This window comes from Tinamus guttatus, unplaced genomic scaffold (genome assembly GCF_059628265.1).
Source record: "Tinamus guttatus ecotype Peru unplaced genomic scaffold, ASM5962826v1 Tinamus_guttatus_pri_ptg000190l, whole genome shotgun sequence".
Taxonomy (NCBI): domain Eukaryota; kingdom Metazoa; phylum Chordata; class Aves; order Tinamiformes; family Tinamidae; genus Tinamus; species Tinamus guttatus.
The window spans coordinates 325,756-349,797 of record NW_028288724.1 but is presented as its reverse complement, the minus strand read 5'-3'; the positions used below and the strand labels follow the sequence as shown (position 1 = coordinate 349,797).

The 24,042-nt window shown below is 47.2% G+C and overlaps 1 protein-coding gene and 1 pseudogene across 1 annotated transcript in view; both read left to right on the top strand.

The window, feature by feature from the left end:
• Positions 1-24,042, top strand: part of LOC104581145 (coiled-coil domain-containing protein 81-like) — a 272,002-nt pseudogene that overhangs the window by 154,573 nt on the left and 93,387 nt on the right.
• Positions 23,649-24,042, top strand: part of LOC148594873 (syncytin-A-like) — a 41,641-nt gene continuing 41,247 nt past the window's right edge. The window contains exon 1 of the mRNA XM_088523480.1: positions 23,649-23,784. Within this exon, the coding sequence (XP_088379606.1) occupies positions 23,649-23,784 (136 nt within the window). The remainder of the gene's footprint in view (positions 23,785-24,042) is intronic.

Genomic DNA, 24,042 nt, shown 5'->3' with positions numbered 1-24,042 from the left:
TGACTGGATGTGGGGTGGAAAAACTGGATGTTGATTACTTGACTTTGGCAAGTCTTTTGACACTGTCTCCCTTGTGGAGAATCTCAGGAAGTGTGGGTTAAATGAGTGCACAGGGAGGTGAATTGAGATCTGGCTAAGTGGCAGAGCTCAGAGGGTTATGATCAGCAGTGCAGAGTCTGGTTGGCAGCCTGTAGCTCTGATGGGTCAGCCCAATCTGACTTTTTGTGGGAAACTGAGAAACCGTGGAAAGCTGTGGGAACCAGGAAAGTTAGGAGTGAGAAACTGTGAAAGTGAGGAATAACAGATTAGCAGATAGAGAAACCTAAAACACAGGCTGGACGCACCGATCTCTGGTTGGTTACCTGTTGTCCATTAGCAGGATTGGACCCAGATAGCAATAGAGTCAAGGAATTGGCTGGAGGCAGGGGGAGGGAGCGTGTGGACAGCGCATGGACAGTGTATGCTCACATACGCGGAGAATATATAAGTTTGGTCTGATGCTCAATAAAATGGCTTCTGGTCCTAAACCTTAAGCCCCTGCTCCTTTCAATGACTCCCACAACTTTTCACAGGTAGCACTACACAGGTGTTAACCACCAGTGACATTATCTGATCCTGGTGGTTGCCTCCCTGATCTCTTCCCCCATTCAGGCAATAACTGTAACAGTCCCAATGGCTGCATTCTGACAGGGAGATAAGGGCTAGCTGAGCATACACCAGCCAAAATTTGGCTGAAATGAAAGAATAACTATAAGTCAATCATCTTACGCATAAATACGGGGAGAGTCTGAGAGCCCATGGAACTCTCCTAGCACGGTAGTGAGCTGCACGTCAGGATCTCCCTTTGATCGGGGCACCTCTCAAGGATATTCCTTGGGGTTAATAGATCCTTGCCACAACAGATCCGTGGGAAGTGACTATACTACACTCTCTGAATTTGTAAACTTTATGGATGTAACTGTGCACAAAATGCTTTAGTCATAAACTGTTGATCAGGTCTAGGGCTAGGACTGGATCCAGCTGCACCCAGACTCCTGTCAGAAGGAGTTTGGAAAGCAAGAGAGTCCAATCTCAAACCCGTGACTCAATGGGAGGATCTCCTTGATAATTCGGTGAATATCTAGCACCCCATGCAGTAAATAAGTGACCTTGCCATAGAATCCCCTTAAACCATTATCTATATCCATAAAACTTATTACTATTCCTTTCACAGGAGTGAAGTGCATTGTGTCACTCACATCCACCACCACTCTTTTCATGACAGTAGCTAGCAGCCCTCCCCTCCAAAGTTAGCACATGGTCTAACTTTAGTTCAACTTCATCGATGATCGGATAAAGGAACAGAACGCACTTTCAGCAAGTTTACTGATGATTCAAAACTGGGAGGAGTGGCTGAAACAACAGAGGGCTGTGCTGCCATTGAGAAAGACCTGCATAGGCTGGAGAGATGGGCAGAGAAGAAGCTCATGAAGTTCAACAAAGGGAGGGGCAGGGTCCTTCACCTAGGGAGAAATATCCGTATAGGTCCCAACTAGCTGGAAAAGAGCTCTGCGTAGAGGGACCTGGGAGTCCTGGTGGAAAACAAACTGGCCATGAGCCAGCAATGTGCCCTTGTGGCCAAGAAGGCAAATGGTATCTCGAAATGGACTTCTGCAGTAGGGCTACAAAGATGCTGAATGTACTGGAGCATCTCTCCTATGAAGAAAGGTTGGGAGAGCTGGAACTGTTCGGCCTGGAGTAGAGAAGAGAATGCTGAGAGGGGATCAGCATACACCAATATCTTAACGGTGGGTATCAAGAGGATGGGGCCACACTATTTTCAAAAAGCTATTTCCTGTGAGAATAACAAAGCACTGGAACAGGTATCCAGGTGTGGTGTCTCCCTTCCTCGAGAATATTCAAAAGACACCTGGACACAAATCTGTGCAATATGCTCTAGGTGATCCTTCTTGAGCATAGAGGCTGGGCTAGATGATCTCCAGAGGTCCCTTCCAACCTCAACCATTCTGTGATTCTTTGTGTTATTCTATGTTTGCATGTGCATAACTGACCTTCCATCTCTGGTGACTATAATGAGACCTTAGACAAGGGAATCACATTTAGATATGTGTTATGTACACATCAGCTTTGACAAGAGGAATGCAACTACTTGTGAGTTTGCAGAGTACACAAGAGGCATCTGAATTCCAAATCAAAAATTCCATAGGAACTTAAGGAAAAATTTCTTAACAGTGAGGGTGACAGAGCACTGGAACAGGCTGCCCAGAGAGGTTGTAGAGTCTCCTTCTCTGGAGATCTTCAAAACCCGCTTGGATGCAGTCCTGTGCCACGTGCTCTAGGTGTCCCTGCGTATGCAGGGGGGTTGGACTAGATGATCTCTAGAGGTCCCTTCCAACCCTAAGCATTCTATGATTCTATGATTCTATGAATTCCATTCCATCACAGGGCTTTGAAACCTGGCATGAGATGCTCTCTCAGATTAACTCACCTGAATGATGGGTAAATGAACTCACACGTTGATCCCATCAAAAGTTGCCTATATAATTAAGAGGTGGAAATAGGGCCTCCCACAGTGGGACAGTTCCATCTTTCCTAGATAACCGCCCTCTGATGAGACAATTTCTAATGCTGGCTTCAGTCTGTCTTTGTTCTTCAGGGGGAGACCATAGATAATTAGTCTGCTTCAATGACTATTTCCCAGGAGGAGGAGGAATGAGCAAAAGGACAAATCAAGTCATGCCTCCAGCTGTGCCACTCTTCCAAGCATGGCCAGACTCCTGGGGTGGAGCTCATAGCAACCTGGCAGCAGTGTGTCCAGAATAAGCTCCTCTGCAAAAAGCAACAGAGCTCAAGGCATTTCCTACAGGTGCCAACTCAAGACAAGCAAGATGAGCGAGGCAAGTGAGACAGAAAGAAGTTAAAGATATTCAGAAGTGGGAGGATTTCTGAGAGCTCCATGGTGGAGAAATCTTCATAGCCTCTAACACGGTAAGTCTATCCCTTGCCAGGCAAAGACCATAAGATATCCTGAGGAGTCCTCTAAAGCTACCACGTCCCATGGCTGATAGCATCTGCCAGTTTGGCTCTCCCCATTTCCCTGTTGTGAAGCAGGAGGTGTTCGGAGCAGGCATTCCTTGCCACACTGTCAGAGTGTCCCTGCCACCCCAGGGTGCTGTGAGCCTGGGACAGTGACTCTGCTGCCTGCAAGGGTCAACACTCAGCCTGCCTGGGGACTGCAGGGAGAAGCTCTGGGTGGAAGCAGACCCCCTGCAGGGCAGGTCCATTCTCCATTTGGGAAGGACCTCATACTCCTCAGCAACCTCTCCCTCTCCCTGTCCCGTCTGCTTTCAGCAGAAGTATCATGGTATTGCTCTGTGTTTCCCACTTGCACATGCTGCTTCTGTTCTTTCCCTGGGACTATCTGGCCAGGGTGGGCTTCAGATGCAGTTCAGAGACAAACCTTGCAGATCCTGAGATCATCTGAGGAAGGGTGCAGAGTTTACTGATGTGCACTTTGGTACTCGATTCCTATGTGCTCAGTGGTGTCATTTCTTTCCGGGGTAACATGAATGCAAAGGTCCTGCACTTCAGAGGTGCAAGTACAGAGCAGCTGTGAACAAGGTGGGTGGACAGGGAGCCCTCCTCACTCTGCATTACCACCATGGTGACACCTGCTCTTATGAATCACAGTGGCTCAGTGAAATGGAGGAGAAATCCAGATGATTTCTATGTCCTCACAGCAAACTTAGCACAAAATGGAGCTAAAGCCATGGAGCTCACTGGTGGTTTTGCTGAGATGGGGAGAGATAAAGAGTTTACTACAGGGAGTGGAGTTATGAGAAAGTTCTGCTCATGGCAGTCTTTACTAACTTTGCTACATCTCTTCTTCCTTAGACAGTCCCCTTCAGTGATGCAAGACAGCAAATGTCCAACACGAGCTCTTTCAATGAGTTTCTCTTCCTGGCATTCGTGGACACACGGGAGCTGCAGCTCTTGCACTTTGCAGTGTTTCTATGCATCTACCTGTTTGCCCTCCTGGGCAATGGCCTCATCATCACAGCCATAGTCTATGACCACCACCTCCACACCCCCATGTACTTCTTCCTTTTCAACCTCTCTTTCCTGGATATTGGCTCCATCTCCACTACTGTTCCCAAATCCATGGCCAGTTCTCTGTGGGATACCAGGGCCATTTCCTACTTGGGCTGTGCTGCCCAGGTCTTTTTCCTTGTTTTCCTGCTTTCAGCAGAATGTTCTCTTCTCACTGTCATGGCCTATGACCGCTTCATGGCCATCTGCAGACCCCTGCACTATGGGACCCTCATGAGCAGCAGAGCTTGTGTGAAAATGGCAGCAGCTGCCTGGGGCAGTGGTTTCCTCAGTGCTCTCCTGCACACTGCCAACACATTTTCACTACCACTCTGCCAAGGCAATGTTGTGGAGCAGTTCTTCTGTGAAATTGCCCAGCTCCTCAAGCTCTCCTGCTCAGATGCCTACCTCAGGGAAGTTGTTATTATTGTATTTGGTCTTTGTTTAATATTTGGGTGCTTCATTTTCGGTGTGCTGTCCTATGTGCAGATCTTCACTGTTGTGCTGAGGTTCCCCTCTGAGCAGGGTCGACACAAAGCCTTTTCCATGTGCCTCCCTCACCTGACCGTAATCTCCCTTTCTGTCAGCACTGTCATGATTGCCTACCTCAAGCCCTCCTCCATCTCCTCTCCATCCCTGGATTGGGGGGTGGCTGTTCTGTATGCTGTGGTGCCTCCAGCAGTCAACCCCCTCATCTACAGCTTGAGGAACAAGGAGCTCAAGGATGCGCTGAGAAAATTGCTTCGGCAGGTTCAATGTGAGCACCCGTAGGTGTCCCGTGTGCATTTCCTCCTCATTCCCAGGGTAGCTGGTATCAAGGCTGCTGTCCATTTCTTTGTTATTAAAAGCAAATATAGTTTTGGTTCATGCCACTTGTCCTTAGGAATCCTTTGAATGTGACCTAGAGACCTTGTTGAAAGAGAAGGATGGACTTCTCCCTTCATCAGCAAAGATGTGGGGACCTCGTAACCTGCTAATCTCAGCTCACTCAGATGCCCTCAGTGCCATGCAGAGAGTTTGCCTTTGTGGTGTCTCTTTCAGCAATGACACCAAGGGCTCTGGCAAGTCAAGATGGGCTGAGAGCATGGGACCCGTGTCCATTAGGAGGGCACAGCTCTCCTGGCCAGAGTCACCATGTGATCTCATGCTCATTCCTGCGAGGGTGCCAGCCTGGTATCCCTTGGGGATGGTCTTTTCCTTTTCCCTTTCCAGTGCTCCAGTGCTCACAGTGGAGTGGGAATGGAGGGGACGAGAGCCTGGATGCAACCTATGGGGACAGACCCTCTGCTCTTCCGGACCATCCCCTCACTGCTACAGCAGGCATTTCCTGGCTGCAGCCATGGCATGGGGTCTGCAGTTTTCCTGGAGACACTTCCACTTCCAGCAGCAGGACTTTCTCTTTTCAGGGCTGCTCTCCTCATTTGCACACTCTGCATTGTGCTCTTGTGTGTGTATAGCACCTAAGAGCTCTCACAACTTGGTGGTGTTTCCATTGCATTCCTGTGAGTACTGGCAGGAGCAGGTAATGGGCACCTTTAAAATACAAGGGGATCTCCTCAGCTGTATACTTGACATCTTCTTGAGAAGATGAAGTTGAAAATATACCTGGGCCTCATGATTTGCCTGTGAACTTAGTGGAGTCCAGAGGACAAGTTCATTGTCCCTGTGTGATCTGCTAGTGACCACAGGCTGGATCCAGGCCATGAGCTCAGGACAGGCTGCTCTGTACTTGGGCAGCAGGAACTTCTGGAATGACTGCAGGGCCAGGGCTCTCATGCTGTCTTTGGGAACATATTGGGCATGGAGAGATGTGCAGGAGAATGGAGATGGCCATTTCCCACAGTACTGCTGGGGTGAGGAGCCAGTGCTGGAAAGGGCTGATGTGAGGGGCTGCTCTGGGAGGATGGACCTGGCAGAGCTTCCCCAGTGTGTCCCTGCAACACAGGAAACAACCTGGGCTCTTCTCTTCTACAACCTCTGTGTCCTGGTCCCTTTTCCAGAACACCTGCATTTTCTGGTGAGCAGTCTGCTGTGCTCTCCCATACTCCTGTTCTCACACACAGGAGCTGAATGGCAGCATTTTTCTTATTCCATGACTGTGTGCCTCTGTGCCAGGCTGAGGTATTTTTCTGTGGCCCACTAAGGGAGAGGTAATAGATGGAAAAAATTAACAGAGATGGTGAGGCTCCAAAAGAGGTGGGTTCTGGGGTGGGGGTATTGTCTGCACCTGATGAATATCTCAGTAAGATCGTGATTTATAAACACCATCCAAGTCCATCCACTCCTCCAGCTTAAACACAATGCTGGGTGAGAGGTGAAGCCACTCTCGGTTTCTAGGCGAGATTTATCCTCCACAAACTGTGTGATGTTTTCAACAGGAGACCCATTGTTGCTCCAAACTGCAGATCCAGGGAATGTGTCCCAGGACTGTAAGCAGAATTTCACCCTCCAAGAATGCTACCAATGTGCAAATGCTCTCAATGCTCACAGACCTGTATCTATCTCTTACACAGATGCTTCCCCTTTCCAACCATCTCTTTGACTTGAAGATACCTTCACAGGGGCAGACATGTTCAGACAACAGGGATTTGTTTTCTTCAGATTTCTTTACATACCAAAGACTGATTCACACAGTCTCCTTCAGTCTCAGGTGTCTGTTGTTCTTGTCATCTCTCCTCTCCTCTCCTCTCCTCGCCCCTCCCCTCTCCTCTCCTCTCCTCTTCTTTTTTTTTTTTCCCAAATACATGTTGTAGGTGGGAAGCCGCAAAAGGGCTTGAATGGTGTGGAAAGCAAAACAACTGAGTCTGAGCCTGACCATCTTTTGCAGGGTGACAAGCAATGGTGACACCAGAGATTGTGATATCCCATCATGTCTCAGTGACCTCAATGGAATCATAACTCTTCAACAGGACACAACTCTCATGTCTCATTCGCTTTCCATGATACATGCATTAGTGCACAGGCACTTCAGAGAGGCAGGAGTTGTGCTGATTTGAACAGATGATTCACCTAGTGAATAAGGGAAAGGCTGTGGACATGGTCTACTTAGACTTTGGAGTTAAATCCAGCAGGTGATTGGTCAGTTCTCCAGGGGTCAGTGTTGGGACCTGTCCTATTAAAGATCTTCATTGAGGATCTGGATGAGTGGATTGAGTGTGCTCTCAACAAATTTGCAGATGACACCAAGCTGGGAGGAAGAGCTGATCTCCCTGAGGTAGGAAGGCTCTCCAGGGGGATCTTCACAGACTGCATCAGTAGGCTGCAACCAAGTGTATGAGGTTCAACAAGGTCAAGTGCTGGATCTTGCACTTCAATCAAAACAACCCCATACATTGCTGCAGGCTTGGGGCAGAGTGGCTGGAGAGCTGTGTGGCAAAAAAGAGTCTGGGAGTGTTGGTTGACAGCAGGCTGAACATGAGCCAGCCTTGTGCCCAGGTGACCAAGAAGTCCAATGGCATCCTGGCTTGTTTGAGCAATAGTGTAGCCAGCAGGACTAGTGAAGTGATCATCTTCCTGTACTCGGCACTTGTAAGGCCACACCTCAAATACTGCGTTTGCTTTTGGCCCCCTCACTGCAAGAAAGACATGGAGCCCTACAGTGTGTCTGCAGTGTGTCTTCATTGATGATGAAGGGGCTGGAGCACAGAGCTTATGAGGAGTGGCTGGGGAGCTTATTTAGTCTGGAGAAGAGGACTAAAGAGAAGCGATAAGAGACTTATTGCTCTATACAACAACCTGAAAGGAGGTCGTAGTGAGGCGGGTGTTGATCTCCAGAATACTACTGATACGACAAGAGGAAATGGCTTGAAGTTGTGCCAGGGAGCTTCAGGATAGATATTAGGGAAAATTTCTGCACAGAAAGAGTGGTGAAGCACTGGAACAGGATGCCCAGGGAAGGAGCAGAGTCACCATCCCTGGCAGTCTTCAAGAAATGTGCAGACGAGGCACGTAGGGACATGGTTTAGCAGGTATGATCCTGAGGATTTTATGGTTGGACTCGATGATGTTGAACGTCTTTTCCAGCTGTAATGATTCTATGATTCTGATGATTCTATGATTCTATAAAATTCACATTTCGTTTCCCAGTAAGAGCAGAGGAATTTACTCCTTTACTTCCTAGTCAGGGCAAGTCTATTACAGACAGCTTGTGTTTATTACCATACATAACAAAGCAAAGTTTTTTTTTTCAAGCTAAACTTGAAAAATGGAGTTCAGAAAATCCCAGCATTCCAGTAGCAAAGCAATCTGACCTCATCATAATCTTTGTATGCTTTAGTTGCTTTTGGCTCATTTTGAGCGAAGACTATACAGAAAATACAGGAAACAGCACAATAACCACCTCCAGCGTGGAATACTGAGTGCCACTGGAGGAATGCAATGTTTCATTCCTGATAGGAAAACAAGCAAAAATAAAGGCTGAATATATGGATATAATATATGGATGAGAATAATTTCTAGGAAGGCAGATGCATCTTCTCAAGTTTTCATCTTTATCATTTCTCTCCAATACTTTTCTACCCACATATTCTATGTTTTTTGTTAGTTAGCTTGTTTTCTAAATTACATTGAAAGAAATTACAGCTGCATACATGTAAAAGCTTTATATGTACCTTCATAGACCGACTGTCATTGTCCTGTACCTCTATCAATCCCTTCTTGATTCTTCCAACTCACGTTTTTCCTCCTACCTCTCATTATTTTCAGGGACCCTTTGGAAGGGGTGGGCAGCATAGCACCACAATTGCAGTGTCAAATGCATGGCACTGATTTTTAGGACAGAGGCCCTCACCTTATGTCATGTTTGAAATGGAGGTTAAAAGCCCTATGTGCAGTAGTTCACATGCTGGAGAGCTCTATAAAGACAGCATAAGCATCAAGAGAAGAAAGGACAAAGCGACAGAAGAAGATGTGGGAAATATGGCAATATAGGTGGACTAATTCCTCAGACCTTCTCCATTCAGAGTCTTGTTGGGAAATGTATTCTGATGACACGCTGTGTAGATAGATCTATCTATGTTATAGTCACATAAGGAGAGTAATTGCTATAGTGCATCACATAGTGTTGCCAATAAAACAAAAGAAAGAAAGAAATCAAATTGATAAATATTGAAGCTGCAGAAGTTTGGTGGGTTTTTTTTTTTTTTTGCTTCTTGCCCAAAGTCACTCTTAAAAGAGCTTTCACCTTATCACTAGAAGTTTGCATTAAGGCCTTCACTTGTTTGTGCACATATAGAGGCTACTATTGCTCTACTGCTCCCCAAGATGCCCTGGCCTTGCTGAATTTTCATGTAACACTGAGAAACGTGACCACAAACCTACAGGAATCTTTCTGGAGCATGAGCTGGGCACCAGGAATCTCTCAGAACCTCCCAATGAGACACCTTCTTCCTCCTCCCTGTTTAGAAAGGGAAGTCCAGACAGCTGCACAGGTGTCTGACACTGGGTGAGATCAGTCTCATCCCCACTGTCACCTCAAATAAACTGGCACTTCTTTTGTCATGCTGGGAATGAAAAGGCAGTGTGGTTATATGATCAGGAACTCCCTTAAAATGTCATGGTAACACAGTTATTTTGAGATTTGTGCCAATTCTGTCGTCTAGAGATGCAGCATTTCAGTGAAGCTCGTCAGCATACTTCCCTCTGTCAGTCCAGAGAGCTCGACACCTCAGGATGCAAGTCACTCTGTGTAGTTAGCAGTGGATGGACAGCCTGAGGACCAAGTGATTGTAGAGACGTTGTACTTTGTGGGAGACACAGAATAACTTTGCAATAATGCAGTCTTCATTATTACAAAAATATTTAGAAAATGTCAATAAAAATAGAAAAAGAATTTAAGACATGATCTAATACAAGAAAAATATTTTGAGGTACCTTTTAGTTTTTACAAAATTTTGTGTTCATTTTCCTCTCTCTTTTTTTTTTCTTTGTTTTTTTATTTAACTAATCTGTCTTGAAAGGTGTTACAAATCAACTACTGTGATTTGTATTTTTTTTTCTTGTTTTGAAAAGGAAAGTGATTGTCAGAACTATTTTAAGATGCAGTAACAAAATCATGAATATCTGGTCTCATTGTAGGGGACCTGGGCTCCTTTGCCCAACCTTCACCTGCACCTAGAGGGGCTCTAGTCTCCCACATGACCTCTGCAAGAGTTAGCAGCCCCAAGTAGGTGCCTTAGATGCAACAGTTCCACTTCAAGTGTCACAGTGTGGTTAGACACTTGAGCTCTGCCTGAAAAGCTGAGGAGTGGTTTCCAGCATTTAAAAAATGTTGAGCAAACACGCTTTTGACAGCCAAAAGGGTTGAGTAATCCTAATGTCATTGGTTTCCCATGGCGAACTAGTGGAAATTTTCAGGTAGGCTGTGAATCTCAGGAGAGAGAAATATTGATCCACCCTTCAACTTGTGTTACTACTGCTCTATCTTTTAAAATGTGGATGTAATCTCTATAATCACATATTTCCCATGTCCTGATATTGCTGATCATTTTTGAAGTTCCCACTGCATCAGACTATCTACGTTTGCACTTTCCATTGCTTTCCCCTTCCCTTCCTTTCTCTTCATTCACTGAGATTCCTCTTAACCCTTAAGTTGCTGCTCTGAGCTTCAAGGAGTCTTAAAGGTGCTCCAGAGTCTCCTTGTTTCTTTAGCCAGCTCCACAGTTGTGTTTCTATCTCTCCTTCCTCCTTTGTCTTTCACAAACATTTCTAGGAGGGGAATTCCTTGTGGAGGAAAGTTATTTCTCACTGGAGGCAGCCTGGAAATAACATACAGTTGAGGGAATTTTCTTTTTTTTTTGTATCAACTTGTATTATTTTTTATGTATATTTATTTGTAGTTAAGAAGAAAAACTCCTTTATTTGCAACTAGTTTTCTAAGGGAAGCAGGTGGGAATTGGTTTGTCCATCCTGAAATCCTCATATTGAAAACACTGCTTTTCCTACATCTCCCATATGAATTGGAGAATGTCAAGATCATTTATGCTGCATCTGGTAGACACATGTGGTTATGATGGACAACACAGACATTTGACATGGCCCTAAGGACCAGGGTCTGCCTGTGTCTTGATTTCGTAGTGCATGGAGCTGTAGTAGTAGCAATAGGCCTCAAGGACAATTGCAGATAGCCAAGGAAATTCCACACCTGGCCCCCATGTGATGCTCTGGAAGCATGAAGGTCTCACATTTGTTCCATCAAAGCAAAGAAACACTGGCACAAATATGGAAGCATCTTGTCTCTTCAAATATTACCTGGTATTTGTGTGCGGGTAACTGGCTCCCAAGCCCCATTTCCCCTGATTTATATGAGGTGCTTGGACAAGGAGCTTGCATGCAGACATCTCTGTCGTGTACCCTTTAGCGTGGGCAAGGGGAATCCCATCTCCTGTGTGTCTGTGGAGTTTGTGGGAGTAAGCTGAATCGTACTCTGCCCCAAGAGTTTATAATCTGGCATTGTATGTCCATACTGCCTATCTCAAGAAAGACCTGAACCCTGGGAATATGAGCTCCCTTCTTGTTCCTGTTTAGGGCTCCACTGTAGCTAAGAGATGGGAAGAGGTGTCTACAGAGTGGGGCATTTCCACCTCTTGTAGGCTCCTGAGATGGAAGGAGCTCATGGAAACCTTGCAGCAATGCCAAGAGGCAGCTCTGTGTGACCATGTTCTCCTCCTCTTCCTCATGTACTCTTCTACCTCTAACTTTCAACCTGACCACTCCATAAACAGTATACAGGCAGGAGCTAATTGAGTATGCACCAACTAAAATCCATCTAGTATGCAAATATGACTATGAGTCAATCATCTTCCCCCCTCCCTCCATAAATAACACAGGCAGCCTGGAGCATATTGAGCTCTCTTCCACAGCAGCAGGCTGTGCTGCAGAACCTCCTCTTGAGAAGAGACACTTCCCAAGGGTACCCTTCTTCATTGAAATATTCCTTACCCACAACAGATCCTTAGTAAGTGACGCATGTTGCAGCTTTGCAAACCTTTGAAACTTTCCTTAGTTGTATCTCTGATTCATTGTGCATGTAATCCTTTAGATGCCAACTGTTGACCACATCTGAGACTAGGATTGGATCCAGCCACACTCAGGCTCCTCTGACAAGGAGTTTGGAAAGCAAGGGGGTCCATTCTGAAACTCATGATTCAACAGGAGGGTCTCCTTGGTGCTTCTATCTGACCCTTTTCTTCATGCAGTACATAAGTGAGTAAACCTTGCCATGGTTCGTTTTTAATTATTGCATTATTTATCATGGAAATATGTTAAACCGCTATATCTTACCTCAGTAAAACATATTACTGCTTATCTCTTATGGGAGACCTGCATCATTCCTCACCATCCTCAACACCCTGCCCAGGAGAAGCTCCTCAGCAAAGAGTAACAGGGTTCCAGGCACTGCCTGCTCTTGCTGCCATAAGGTGAGAGAAGGCAGAGAGATGTGAAAGGCAGTCTGGAGCAGAAGGAAAGAAGAGAGCTCCTTGTGGGAGAAATCTTCCCAACCTTTTGCATGGGAAATATCTGGCTGTGAATTAATGCTAGAGAGGACATTGTCAGAGTCTTCTAAACTCATTCCATTCTATGACTGTCTTTTAAGGATCACCTTGCCAACCTTTGCAGTATACTGGAGGAGGAGGACGTGTTTCCAGTTGGAATTCACTTCCACATGGCCAGAAGGACAGGGTGTCTTGCTACCTTCTGCCAGAGACACTGCAGGGGGATGAATCTAGTGGATTCAAACAGGTCTGCCTAGAACTGTGATTCAGAGCAGTTCTGAGGGCCCAGTGGGTGGGATGTGATCTGTGAGCACTGAAAAGGGAGAGATATGGGAACAGAGACACTGGTTCCTGCAGGGACAGCTCCAGGCAGCAGAGTCCAAGTGTGAGTGGAAGCTATAAATTTCAGCTCTCCTAACTCTCAATGTCTTTCTCTCCTTGGACAATCCCCATGCCCAAAGGAAGCAAATGTCCAACAGAAGCTCCTTCAATGAGTTCCTCCTCCTGGCATTCTCAGAGACACGGGAGCTGCAGCTCTTGCACTTCTCATTATTCCTAGGCATCTACATGGCTGCCATCCTAGGGAATGGCCTCATCATCACAGCAGTAGCCTATGATCACCACCTCCACACCCCCATGTACTTCTTCCTTCTCAACCTCTCTGTCTTGGATATTGGCTCCATCTCCACCTCCGTCCCCAAATCCATGTCCAATTCCCTGTGGGACACCAGGGCCATTTCCTACTCAGGATGTGCTACCCAACTCTTTCTGCTTGCCTTTTTCATTTTTGCTGAGTACTTTCTTCTCACTGTCATGGCTTACGACCGCTTTGTTGCCATCTGCAGACCCCTGCACTATGGCACTCTCCTGGGCAGCAGAGTTTGTGTCAAAATGGCAGCAGTCGCCTGGGGCAGTGGTTTTCTCTGTGCTGTCCTGCACACTGCTAATACATTTTCAATACCACTCTGCCAAAGCAATACTCTGCACCAGTTCTTCTGTCAAATTCCTCAGATCCTCAAGCTCTCCTGCGCAGGATCCTACAACATGGAATCTGGAGCTATTGTGGTTAGTGCTTGGTTAGTCTTTGGGTGCTTCATTTTCATTGTGGTGTCCTATGTGCAGATCTTCAGAGCTGTGCTGAGGATCCCCTCTGAGCAGGGACGACACAAAGCCTTTTCCACGTGCCTCCCTCACCTGGCTGTGGTCTCCCTGTTTGTCAGCACACTTGTGTTTGCTCATCTGAAGCCCCTCTCCATTTCCCAACCAAATCTGGATCTGGTGATGGCTGTTATGTACTTGGTGATGCCTCCAACAGTGAACCCCCTCATCTACAGCTTGAGGAACAAGGAGCTCAAAGATGCCAGAAGGAAACTGACCCAATGGGTAAATTGTCAGCAGCAATAACTGTCTCATGTGCCTCTATTCCCCATTCCCAAGATACGTGATATCTCATCTATGTGTTGTTCTTTTCAAGTTACTTTTCTTTGATGCATTCTTGTGAAAAGGAAAGATTTTGCTTCTTGCTGCTTTGTGACCGACTAATAAAGCCCTATCACCTAAGAAGATGCAGAGGACATGGGCAAAGTGTGAGGTGCCCAGGAAGCTCAGGAATCATGTAGTATGTAGCATCTTTGCTGTACTACCAAGAAATGATTTCTTCCCAACACATGGGGCACCACAGGATGACCTTCATGACAGAGAAGAAGCTATGACTCTCGAGTGGATTAATGGGTACAAACATTTTTTCCTGATTTGATAATATGAACATGAATATCTCCCTGAGATTATTCAGAACAACATGAGGGAAGTGTATGCATGGGTCAGCCCAGCATAGGGTATAAAACCCGAACAATTAACAAATGAATTTTGCAGAGAGCAATGGGCTTGTATTCCCATGTGTTCTTTTCTGGCAACTGGGGATGCCCAGCATCATGAACGCGACCATACTATAGATACTGATAACAGTAATCACATTAGTATTGCAACTGAACGGTGTAAGTGCATTTTTGATTTCTATACATTGCAGAATCACCCTGCTAAATCAAAATCCCTTGTAACATCAGCTATCTTCTGAATAAACTTGCTCTATTAAACCTTGCACCCTCTGTATGGAATATCAGGAAGAACCTGCTCAGAGAGTACTGGACTCTCAAAGGAAATTGCCCAGCATCCACTCCTGCTGTAGATCCCATGCTCTGTCTACTAAAAAAGACTGGAATGCCAAGAGTGTGACATGATGTTGCTGGGCTATTTTTCTGTCACTGAATCAAGTGTCTGCATGGAATTGTATTAGCTGTTTTAATGCAGATATCTACACGATTATTCTAGTCTGCTCAGTGAGCATCAGCCAGGAGGAGAGAATACAAAGGAGAAATCAAGTCATATGTTGAGATGTGCCACTGTTTCCAAGTGGGGCAAGGCTCTTGGGATACGGTGAGCTCATGGCAACCTGGCAGCGCAACCTAGAAACAGCTCTGTCCAGGAGAAGCTCCTATGTAAACAGCAGCAGAGCTCCAGGCACTGCCTGCTGCTGGTGACATGAGATGAGAGAAGACAGAAAGGGAATGCAGTCATAATATCAAAGCATCTCTGTGAGTGCTGGCAGGAAAAAGGTGTTGGGACAGACGAATGGCTCTGGGCAGGGACAGCTCCAGGCAGCAACGAAGGACAGAGAATGAGAGGAACTAAGAGAATTGTCAGGGCAGGATGGATTTGGGCAAGTCATGGCCAGTCCTCCTCATACAGACACTTTCCTCTGATGAAACCCCCACACACACACACATATGGGCAGCTGAAAAGACCTTGTGCATCCTTGGCTAGAAGGGCAGTGTGCACACCTTCCCTGGGGGCTCTGAGAAAGGGAGGGAAGCTTGAAGATCTCCACTTCCAAGCTAAATTCCTCTGTATTCAGCAGTGGTTGATTTCTTTTTCAGGTGTGTGATAAGTGTGATCATGTTCCAGTGGAAAGAGCTGGAAGCACCAGATAGCTGGGACAAAGCTAATAGACAGACTAGCTGTCCTCACTCTGCACCAAGGACCAGGGAATCCTTTCGTCTCAACAGAAACATTTATATCCACAAGAAAAAAGAGTGTATATGAATGTTTTTGTGTGTGTGTGTATGAATATATATATACACAAACACACATATATGTAAATATATGTATACACGTCTATAAATCCCTAAAACTCTGTTACTCTGTTCTTCAAAACCTCATTGAACTGAAGATTAAGATGCTGAAAAGGCCTTCCAAATGAGCAGTGCATTTCACCTGACAGAAATTCTGTATAGCAGAGCTAGCCCATTCCCTCCTTCCCACCACTGTACAGCAGGACTAAGCGCTCTGCAGCCCATGGGTAGAGCCCTTGTCTCCTCACAGCCCACTCAGCCACTGCAGAGCAGAGCTGAAGCAAGAGAGTTGCTATGAATGAGGCATCATCGTGTGTTCCGTTGGGGAGGTGGTCCTTCCCATTCACACTTCTGTAGGCAAAGATAGGTCTGTTAAAAGGGCGTTACACTGGGATGAAAAAAGTACAGAGATGGACAGTGTGGGCCTTTAAGAACACTGTGACTTCATGTGGACCAGAAGCTCCATTTCTGATGGTTCCTTGCCTCTTACAGACAACAGAATCACAGAACAGGTTGGAAGAGACTTCTAGATATCATCTAATACAACCCCCCGGCTAAGCAGGGACATCTAGAGCACATGGCATAGGTCCACATCTGGGCAGGTTTTGAGTATCTCCAAAGAAGGAGACTCCACAGCCTCTCTAGGCAGTCTGTCCCAGGGCTCTGTCACCCTCACAGGAAAGAAGTTCTTCCTCACCTGGAGATGAAACTTCCTGTGTTTCCCTCCCAATGGGCTTCCTCCCATTACCCCTCGTTCTGTCACTGGCCGCCACCAAGAAGAGTTTGGCCCCATCCTCTTTACATTCTCCCCTCAGGTCTTTGTACATACTGATAAGATCCCCTCTCAGTCTGCTCTTCTCCAGGCTAGACAGGTGCAGCTCATACAGTCTTTCCTCATATGATAGATGTTTCAGTCCCTTACTCATCTTCATTGCTCTATGCTGGCCCCCTCTAGAAGCTCCACATCCATCTTGTACTGGGGAGCCCAGAACTGCACCCAATACTCCAAGTGGCCTCACCAGAGCTGAGTAGAGGGGGAGGACCACCTCCCTCGACCTGCCAGCAACACCCCTCCTGATGCAGGCCAGGATCCCCTTGACCAGCTTGGCCACGGGGCACATTATTCCTCATGGTCAACTTGTTGTCCACTAGGACTCCCAGATCCCTCTACACAGAGCTACGTTCCAGCAGGTCAATCCCTAACAGACGCTTCTGGAAAATATGTCTCAGGAAATACTGTGTTTATTCAAATCATTTTCCCAAAAGTACACTTCTCTCCCGTTCTCTTTCAGTTTCCTTCCTTGTCACTTCAACAAAAGGCAAAGGAAAGGGAAATTTGTCTTTAATTCTGAAGTGGTATTTCTGGACCTGTGGGGCCACAGAAGAGAAACAACAAAGATTAGGACTGGTATCTGTTCTTTTCTAGTGCATGAAGATCACTTCTCACCTTCCTTTCTGCCCTTTCACTTGAGCTTTCCTCACAGCTCTCTTATACCCCTAAGCTAATAGCAGCAGGTCAGCACATCTGTCAATCTTGTTTTTGATCTAACAACTGGTGAGCTGAGGTAAACCAGAACTGTGGCTTTCCATATCCTTGAAAGACCTAGGAGATCGTTTCCCACTAGTACCAAAGAGGGCCTTCTGATGTGTTTCCTGAGAACACAGTAGTTAAAATTGCATTGTGAAACTAGAGCATGACCTGCACCCTTTATCACAAAGCCATGCTAAGGTTCATCAGCGGTCAAATGAACCCTCAGGAAGGGATCGTTCACATTCACTGCCTAGAGAACTCTGTTTTCCCACAAATCCATAGGACATAAGGAGGATATCGTCAATTCTATTCTCCAGTGTCTCAACTGGGGGCAGGGCTGCAGTACTGTCTTTCCTCCTGTCCCTTCTCATCTTCAGTGAGGATTGCTGCAGCTTGATGGAGCGGGGGCGGGGGCGGGGGTGGGGGGCGGGCAGGAGGGTGGAGGGGTGGGAATTTGGTAAGAGATGAATCCCCTTGCATTCCAGCCGATCCTTAAATGTTAGAGGGGGTGGGGGTGGCTGGACTCACCTCCCCTGGCTCGCCAAGCAAGCAGCTGCTCATGACATGTTTTGTAAGCTTGTGTTGCCAGTCCTTGTGAAGGCCACTTAAAAAGTCATTTACGAGCAATGCTTTCCAATATGCATCAAAGTACAGGTTCCAGTTAGTGACTGCCTTGGGACATTTGCATGTCTTCTGTGAAACGTGCTTGACTCAAATGTGTCCTGAATGTGTTTTCTTGCATGATTTTTTTTTTTTTTTTTTTTGGTGGGGAGACCTATGTAGGCCACAGGGAAGCCTGTGCCCAGTGGGGTTTTGGAGAACTTTATCCTGGCTCCCATGCTGCTCAGTGTTTTGTTCCATTACATGTCTGGGAGATACAGGTTCTTTTCTACTCATGCACAGCCATGATCGAGGAAAGGCTGGCAAGTGTTCCCGAGGGTGAGACAGGAATTAGAAAGGATGCTGGAAAGCTGTAGGAAAGCGGACTAAAGTGTTCTCCCTTAACATGAGCATGAACAGCAGTTGGGCGATCATCCCAAGAGCACACAGGGGATTTGGGTTAAAATTGGTTTGGCATTTTCACAGGAAGCACAAGGAAGCACTGCAAGAGTCAGAGGAGAAAAGTCATGGCCCTCCAAGCGCTGGAGCTTTTCCTGATGTCTCTCAGCTTAATGACGCACTCCTCTAGCATCTGGCCTATTCTGCCTATTGTGCTTTGAAAAGAGGGACTTCCTAGCACCTCCCAAATGCCCCTTTGTCCCCTTATATTCACACAGAGGGCAAAGGAAGCGGGGTGCCCCCCCACCCTGCCTTTAGAGTGATGCCTTTGCATCTTTCCAGGTATAAGCTTGAGAGTAGACCTAGAAAACCACCTGGGGCCCAGGCAGGAAGAGGAGAGCAGAGGCCAGCACTGGCCAGAAAGGTAATGGAACTGCTGGTTCTTGGTGGGGGGTTTGTGCCTTCTCCTTCTATGCTCCTGGGTAGCCATCGGAGCCCAAGTGACGGTGTGATGTCTCAAGTAGCAGAAGGCATTGGAGGTGACGCTGCACCCCCAATAGGGCAAATCTCAAGCGGGTCCTGAGGGAACAAGACATCAGTGCAGCACAACACTCTCACCTGTATTAATACCTGCAAGTTCAGCTTTCCCTCACTTCCATGCCCTGGCCTCCTAAAAATGCCTCATAAACATCCCCAAAATAACTCATTGGTTTTGCCTGCATTAACAGAGGAACTCTAGGCATGTGAAATCACTAGGCAGATCCAAGGATCTGCTGCCTTGCCTGAAATTATCGCCCTCAGAGAGACTCTGTTAGGCCACCTGTACACCCCAGCAAGTCTCCTTTTTCCAAAAATGACAGACAGTGAGAAAAGCACTACCACAAGAAATGATGCTGTAAAGTAGAAACCACAAGTCAGAGAGAAGGCAGTGCCCAGAATGGCCAAAGCCCAGCCAGGAAACAAAGCTTCAAAGTAATCAGCCTGATGCCTCACCATTTGACCTCAGGCTGAGAAGAACTGCATAGCCTTCCTTTTCAAGAGGCCTCTGCAATGCTGTCCCGAAGGGTTTTCTTTTCTTCTGCCTGCAAGAAATCTTCCTGCGAACCACCTCCTCTCCAGAAAAAGTGACCCAGCACCCACACTTTCTGCTAAGAATATATAGAAAGAACAGGGCAAGAAACTTTAAAGGAAAGCAACCCATGGCAGGTGAGTCACTTGGAGGAATGGATGAGGGCAACCCTGCAACCATGTGCTTATGTGGGTGAGATGCATCCTCAGCAAAACAGGTTCAAAGCAGTTCTGAGTTTTTTTGTTCCCATATGACCAGGTCTCCTGATCCCTCAATGACAGGAATACCTTTATGGGCCTTAGCACCCTCTCCCTCTTGGACTCTGGGTCTCCAGAACAGTCATTTTCCATTTCCTAACAGACAGTAGCTGGGACTGTCAGGCAGTGTTCAATATATTTGCATGTGTGTTAGAGGCTGCCTTTGTAAATAACCCTGCTTCTCTCATGCTGCGTCAAGAGAGAGCCAGTACCCAGGCATACAGAGCATTTCTGTGGGCACATCTTGCAGTGCTGGGCATTTCAGCTGGGGGTGATCTCACTCTCTGTTCATGTGAACATAGTCAGTTGAGCCCACATCATTCATGGCAACAGCTAACAGAACTATCTTGTGCTGCAGAATCTTGTGAGGACAGGATCTAGATCAAAATCTGATTGTGCTCACAGCATCTCCCCATAATGTCTGTTGTCAGTGAACTTCCAGCCATCCAAGTGAGATCTGCGCAGAAGGCAAAGAAGGCCAGGAGGAAGGGCAGTGTACTCATGCTCCCAGTTGAGAAACTGGTGAAAAGAGTTGTGAGGTGGCCAGGAGAGGCATGTGCTACTGGCTGAGATCCTCCTTATGTGGTGTGGATTTGTGGGAAAGGACACTTCTGTGGGCAGGGAGTGATCCCTTCCTGCGGATTCATTTGGCTATTGGCCGACCTTGTCATGGCTTTGCTGTAAAATGTCATGCTCTAGTTTTGCAATGCATTTGTCACTATTGTGTTCCCAAGAAAGACATCAGAAGGCCCTCTTTGGTTCTTGGGGGAAGATACCTGCTAGGCCTCTCAGGTATAGGGGGATGCACAGTTTTGGTTTAGCTCAGCTCTTCAGTCACGTCAAAAACACAATTTGCAGACATGCTGACCTGCTAGGATTACTTTAGGAGCATAAGACAGCTGTAAAGAAGGCTCAAGTGAAGGGACAGAAGAGAGAGGATGAGAAGTGATCTTCGTGCACTGGAAAGCCAGTCATAATCTTTGTTATTTCTTTTCTGTGGCCCTCCAGGTGGAATATCACTTCAGAGTAATGAGGGAAGGGACTTCTGTCTTTCCTCCAATCTGAACACCTGGGACAATTTCTCTTTCCCTTGTCATTTCTTGAAGAGACAAGGAAGGCAACTGAGAGAGAATGAGAGAGAAGCACACTTTTGTAAGAAAGAAGCACACTTTTGGGACATTTGAATGAACACCAGTATTTCCTCAGACTTGTTCTCCAGAAGCACCTGTAAGAGGAGGAATGGGGCTTGTGGTGCATGTGAGGTCATCGTGTTCTTAAAGGCCAATGACTTGGCTGTCTGGTCCTGGGGAACCTCAAGTGAGGCCAAGAAGCCTGATGCTGAGAGGACAAGCAAAACAAGGATGTTTCAGGTAACTTGGCGTGCTGTGTGAAACCCCCAAACCTCCCAGAGGAGGGTTTCATTGCACACAGGCTTGTCTGGATCACACCCTGTTTTCTTACCAAAACATCACACCCATCAGGCTGCTGTGGCCAGCCCAGCTGCAGCAACTTACAGGCCCCATCCCTGCACAGAGGGAGAAACCCTGCTCCTGCAGCTCCACAAGCCCCTCAGGTCCTCTGGCCAGCTCCTGCTGAACCCCTCTCACCCATCAGGAGCTCTGCTATGGCTGCGACCCAGGAATTCCCACTATGTCTGCAGTCTGACGCTCCCTCCAACAGCAAGAATAGTCCAAGGATAGTCAGTCCAAGGAAAAGGCACAGACTCGACAGAGAGCATTATCCTCTACTCCGATGTTGTGGCACATGAAGGACTCACTCTGGCACAGGGGTCTCTGGCAGAACGTCTGCACATGAGGTTCATGTTTGAATTGATCCCAGATCCCCACAGTCACTGGACTGGAGACTCAGCGTGGAGACTCTTGCACTGCCCCATAGGACTGTACCCTCCCTTCTTTCCATTCAGTAATGAGATGAACAGACACAATGACCTGGCACTGACACACACTATTCCAGTTTGTGGGCTTCCCATCAACAAAGGGAACGGAACAACTCAGGTCAGCTCAGCTCAGGTTCAACAGGGAACCTGCATCTTCCGTGCTGCTCTCCAGCTTTTCTGGTCATGCCACATGCTCCAGAAAGGGTGTCCCATAGCAGCATACATGTCCCAGCCACCAGCAGATCTGCTGTCTCAGAGGCGGCTCCCCAGGGATGGACCTCCATAGAAGTCTGGCGTTTGGTGTGACTGAGATGAGTGAGAGGAGTGGGCAGAGGAAGGAGATGTTTACCCAAGCAAGGTTATTGTCTTGCCCCTTTTAAGGATCAGCTTTATAAAGTTTGACTGTAGGAACAATGACTGCGAGACTAGAACGGCTTGAAAACAACACTTTCAGTCTGGTCTTGAGCTGGAAACAGGAGCATCTTTGATGAGGATGGAGCTTGGGCCCGTGTGCACGGAGCAGAAATCATTAGCAGTTCATTGTTGCAGCCTCTTGCCCACGTCATTGCCATGATACTGTATATCAGTTTGTATATCAGGTTTTCAACTTTGTGCAAGGCAAAGCAAACTATAGCAGGTGGTTCTGGCCTCCCCGTTTAGCCTTTGAACATCAGGGCTGCCCAGCAGGGAGTCATCTGACACCAACGTGTTCTGAATTTTTGTAGGCAGCACAGAATACAGCAGCGCTCCATACTTTCCCCTGGTGTGGGGAGGAGAATTTTCCCTTTTCCCTATGGTTTCTCTATTCAATTGCTGAAAAAGAAAGCCTTCCTGGTGAGCATGGGAGGCGCAGGGAGGTGCCCAGCTCATAAAGGGGCTGGTGAAAACACGACCATGAGATGCTTTGAGAAAGCATTTGCAATTAATGTGTGGCTGTTCATGATTCCCTTTCACCTCTTCCTTGGACGATGACACAGGGCAGAATGGACAGCACTCAACTGTGATTCTATTTTATTCACGTGTGTCTTGTGCTTCGTGCTGCTCCTAACACTGTCCATCTCTGTCCTTGTCTCCTCACAGCGTAACAGCCCTTGCCAAGACCTATCTCTGCACACACAGGTGTGAAGGGGAAGGTCAGTGGCACCTGCCCCACCAGCGATGATGCCTCCATTCACAGCAGCCCTGGTTCAGGAGATGGGTCCTTCCCTGAGCAATTCACCGGCCTGATTCAGAGCCACAGGCCTACGACAGCTTGTATTTTTTCTCCACTAGTTGCTGTTGACCATGAGCAAAAGCCAGGGTGCCAGGCAGCACAATCTCCCAGGCATCCTAGCAAGGATTCACCATCTGTGTCTGGGCTTGAACCACCAACCTTTCTATTCACAGGCAAGCAGGATCTCTCCCTCTGGCACAGAGAGTCCTGCCTGGGGCTCTCCTGGGCAGCTCTGGCATCAGGAGAGTCACCCTTGCTGCAGCGAACTTCCCTGAGTCCAGCTACGTCCCCAGCCCCAAGGAAGAGGATGCTGCCCTTGGTCCACTGCTGGGTGCTGGTGGGCAGAATGGTTCAGGGGGAAGGCCTGGTGCCCAGGAGAGGGGTTGCGCTCAGCTCCCTGACTAGGATCAGCAGCTCTTCCTGCTCTTCCACACTCCCCTGGGAGGGCAAGAGCATTGGAGCAGCACCTACAGTGAGAGTCTCCTCCTAACCCAAAAACTGCAGAGATGTTCAAGGGGCAGTGCTCCGTGGTGTGACCTGGGTCCAGATCCAGTCACTCAGGGCACCAGGAGACACCTGTTTTCTGTACTTTTGGGAGGGAGTGATTAAGTAGCTAAAAAATCTTTCAGACAGAATGAAAACCTCATATTTTTTATTGGAAATGAATAAATGAATCCTGGGCTTGATTATTGTTCCAAAACAACATATTTTTCTTGCAAGTCATGAGTGAAGATTAATCCATGAACATTACAAAATGGCAACACCACGACAAGGAGGATCATGTTTCTCACTAATCAGTCCCCACTCTATGTTTTGCAGCGACTGTTGGGTTTCTGCCACCCCAGGTGAAGGACTCTGCCTTTTCCTTGACTGAATTCCGGCAGGGTCCTGGTTAGCATGAGTAACAGCAACTCGACCCTACAGCATGTAGAGCAGTAGATAACAGAGACCAGAGCTCTTGGATCACTGATCGATGGGCATTGAGGTTATTACCCTTCCTACTGTAGCCTTGCAGAGGGTCAAGAACTACTGTGCAACAAGTGACAACCGCATAAAATTATCTGAGACTTCCTACGAAAGAGCAAATTCCTTGTGGGATATTGAAGCAGGTATGTGGGACTGTGTAGAATGTGTTGGGGATGTTTTATAGGTATTGTGGGACTGAACAAAGCTTATGCTGGGATGTTGCAGTGATGGATCAAAGGCAGGGAAGAGATCCAAGTGTTCCTGCTCAAAGACAGGGAGAAATTGTTCAAGGGCCTCATCAAGCCTTGTCCATGAAGGATGAAGACCGCACAGCCTCTCTGCACTACCTCTTGAGAGCTTTCTTGTTGCCATTTATGTCCGTTGCCATTCCTCCTCCCACC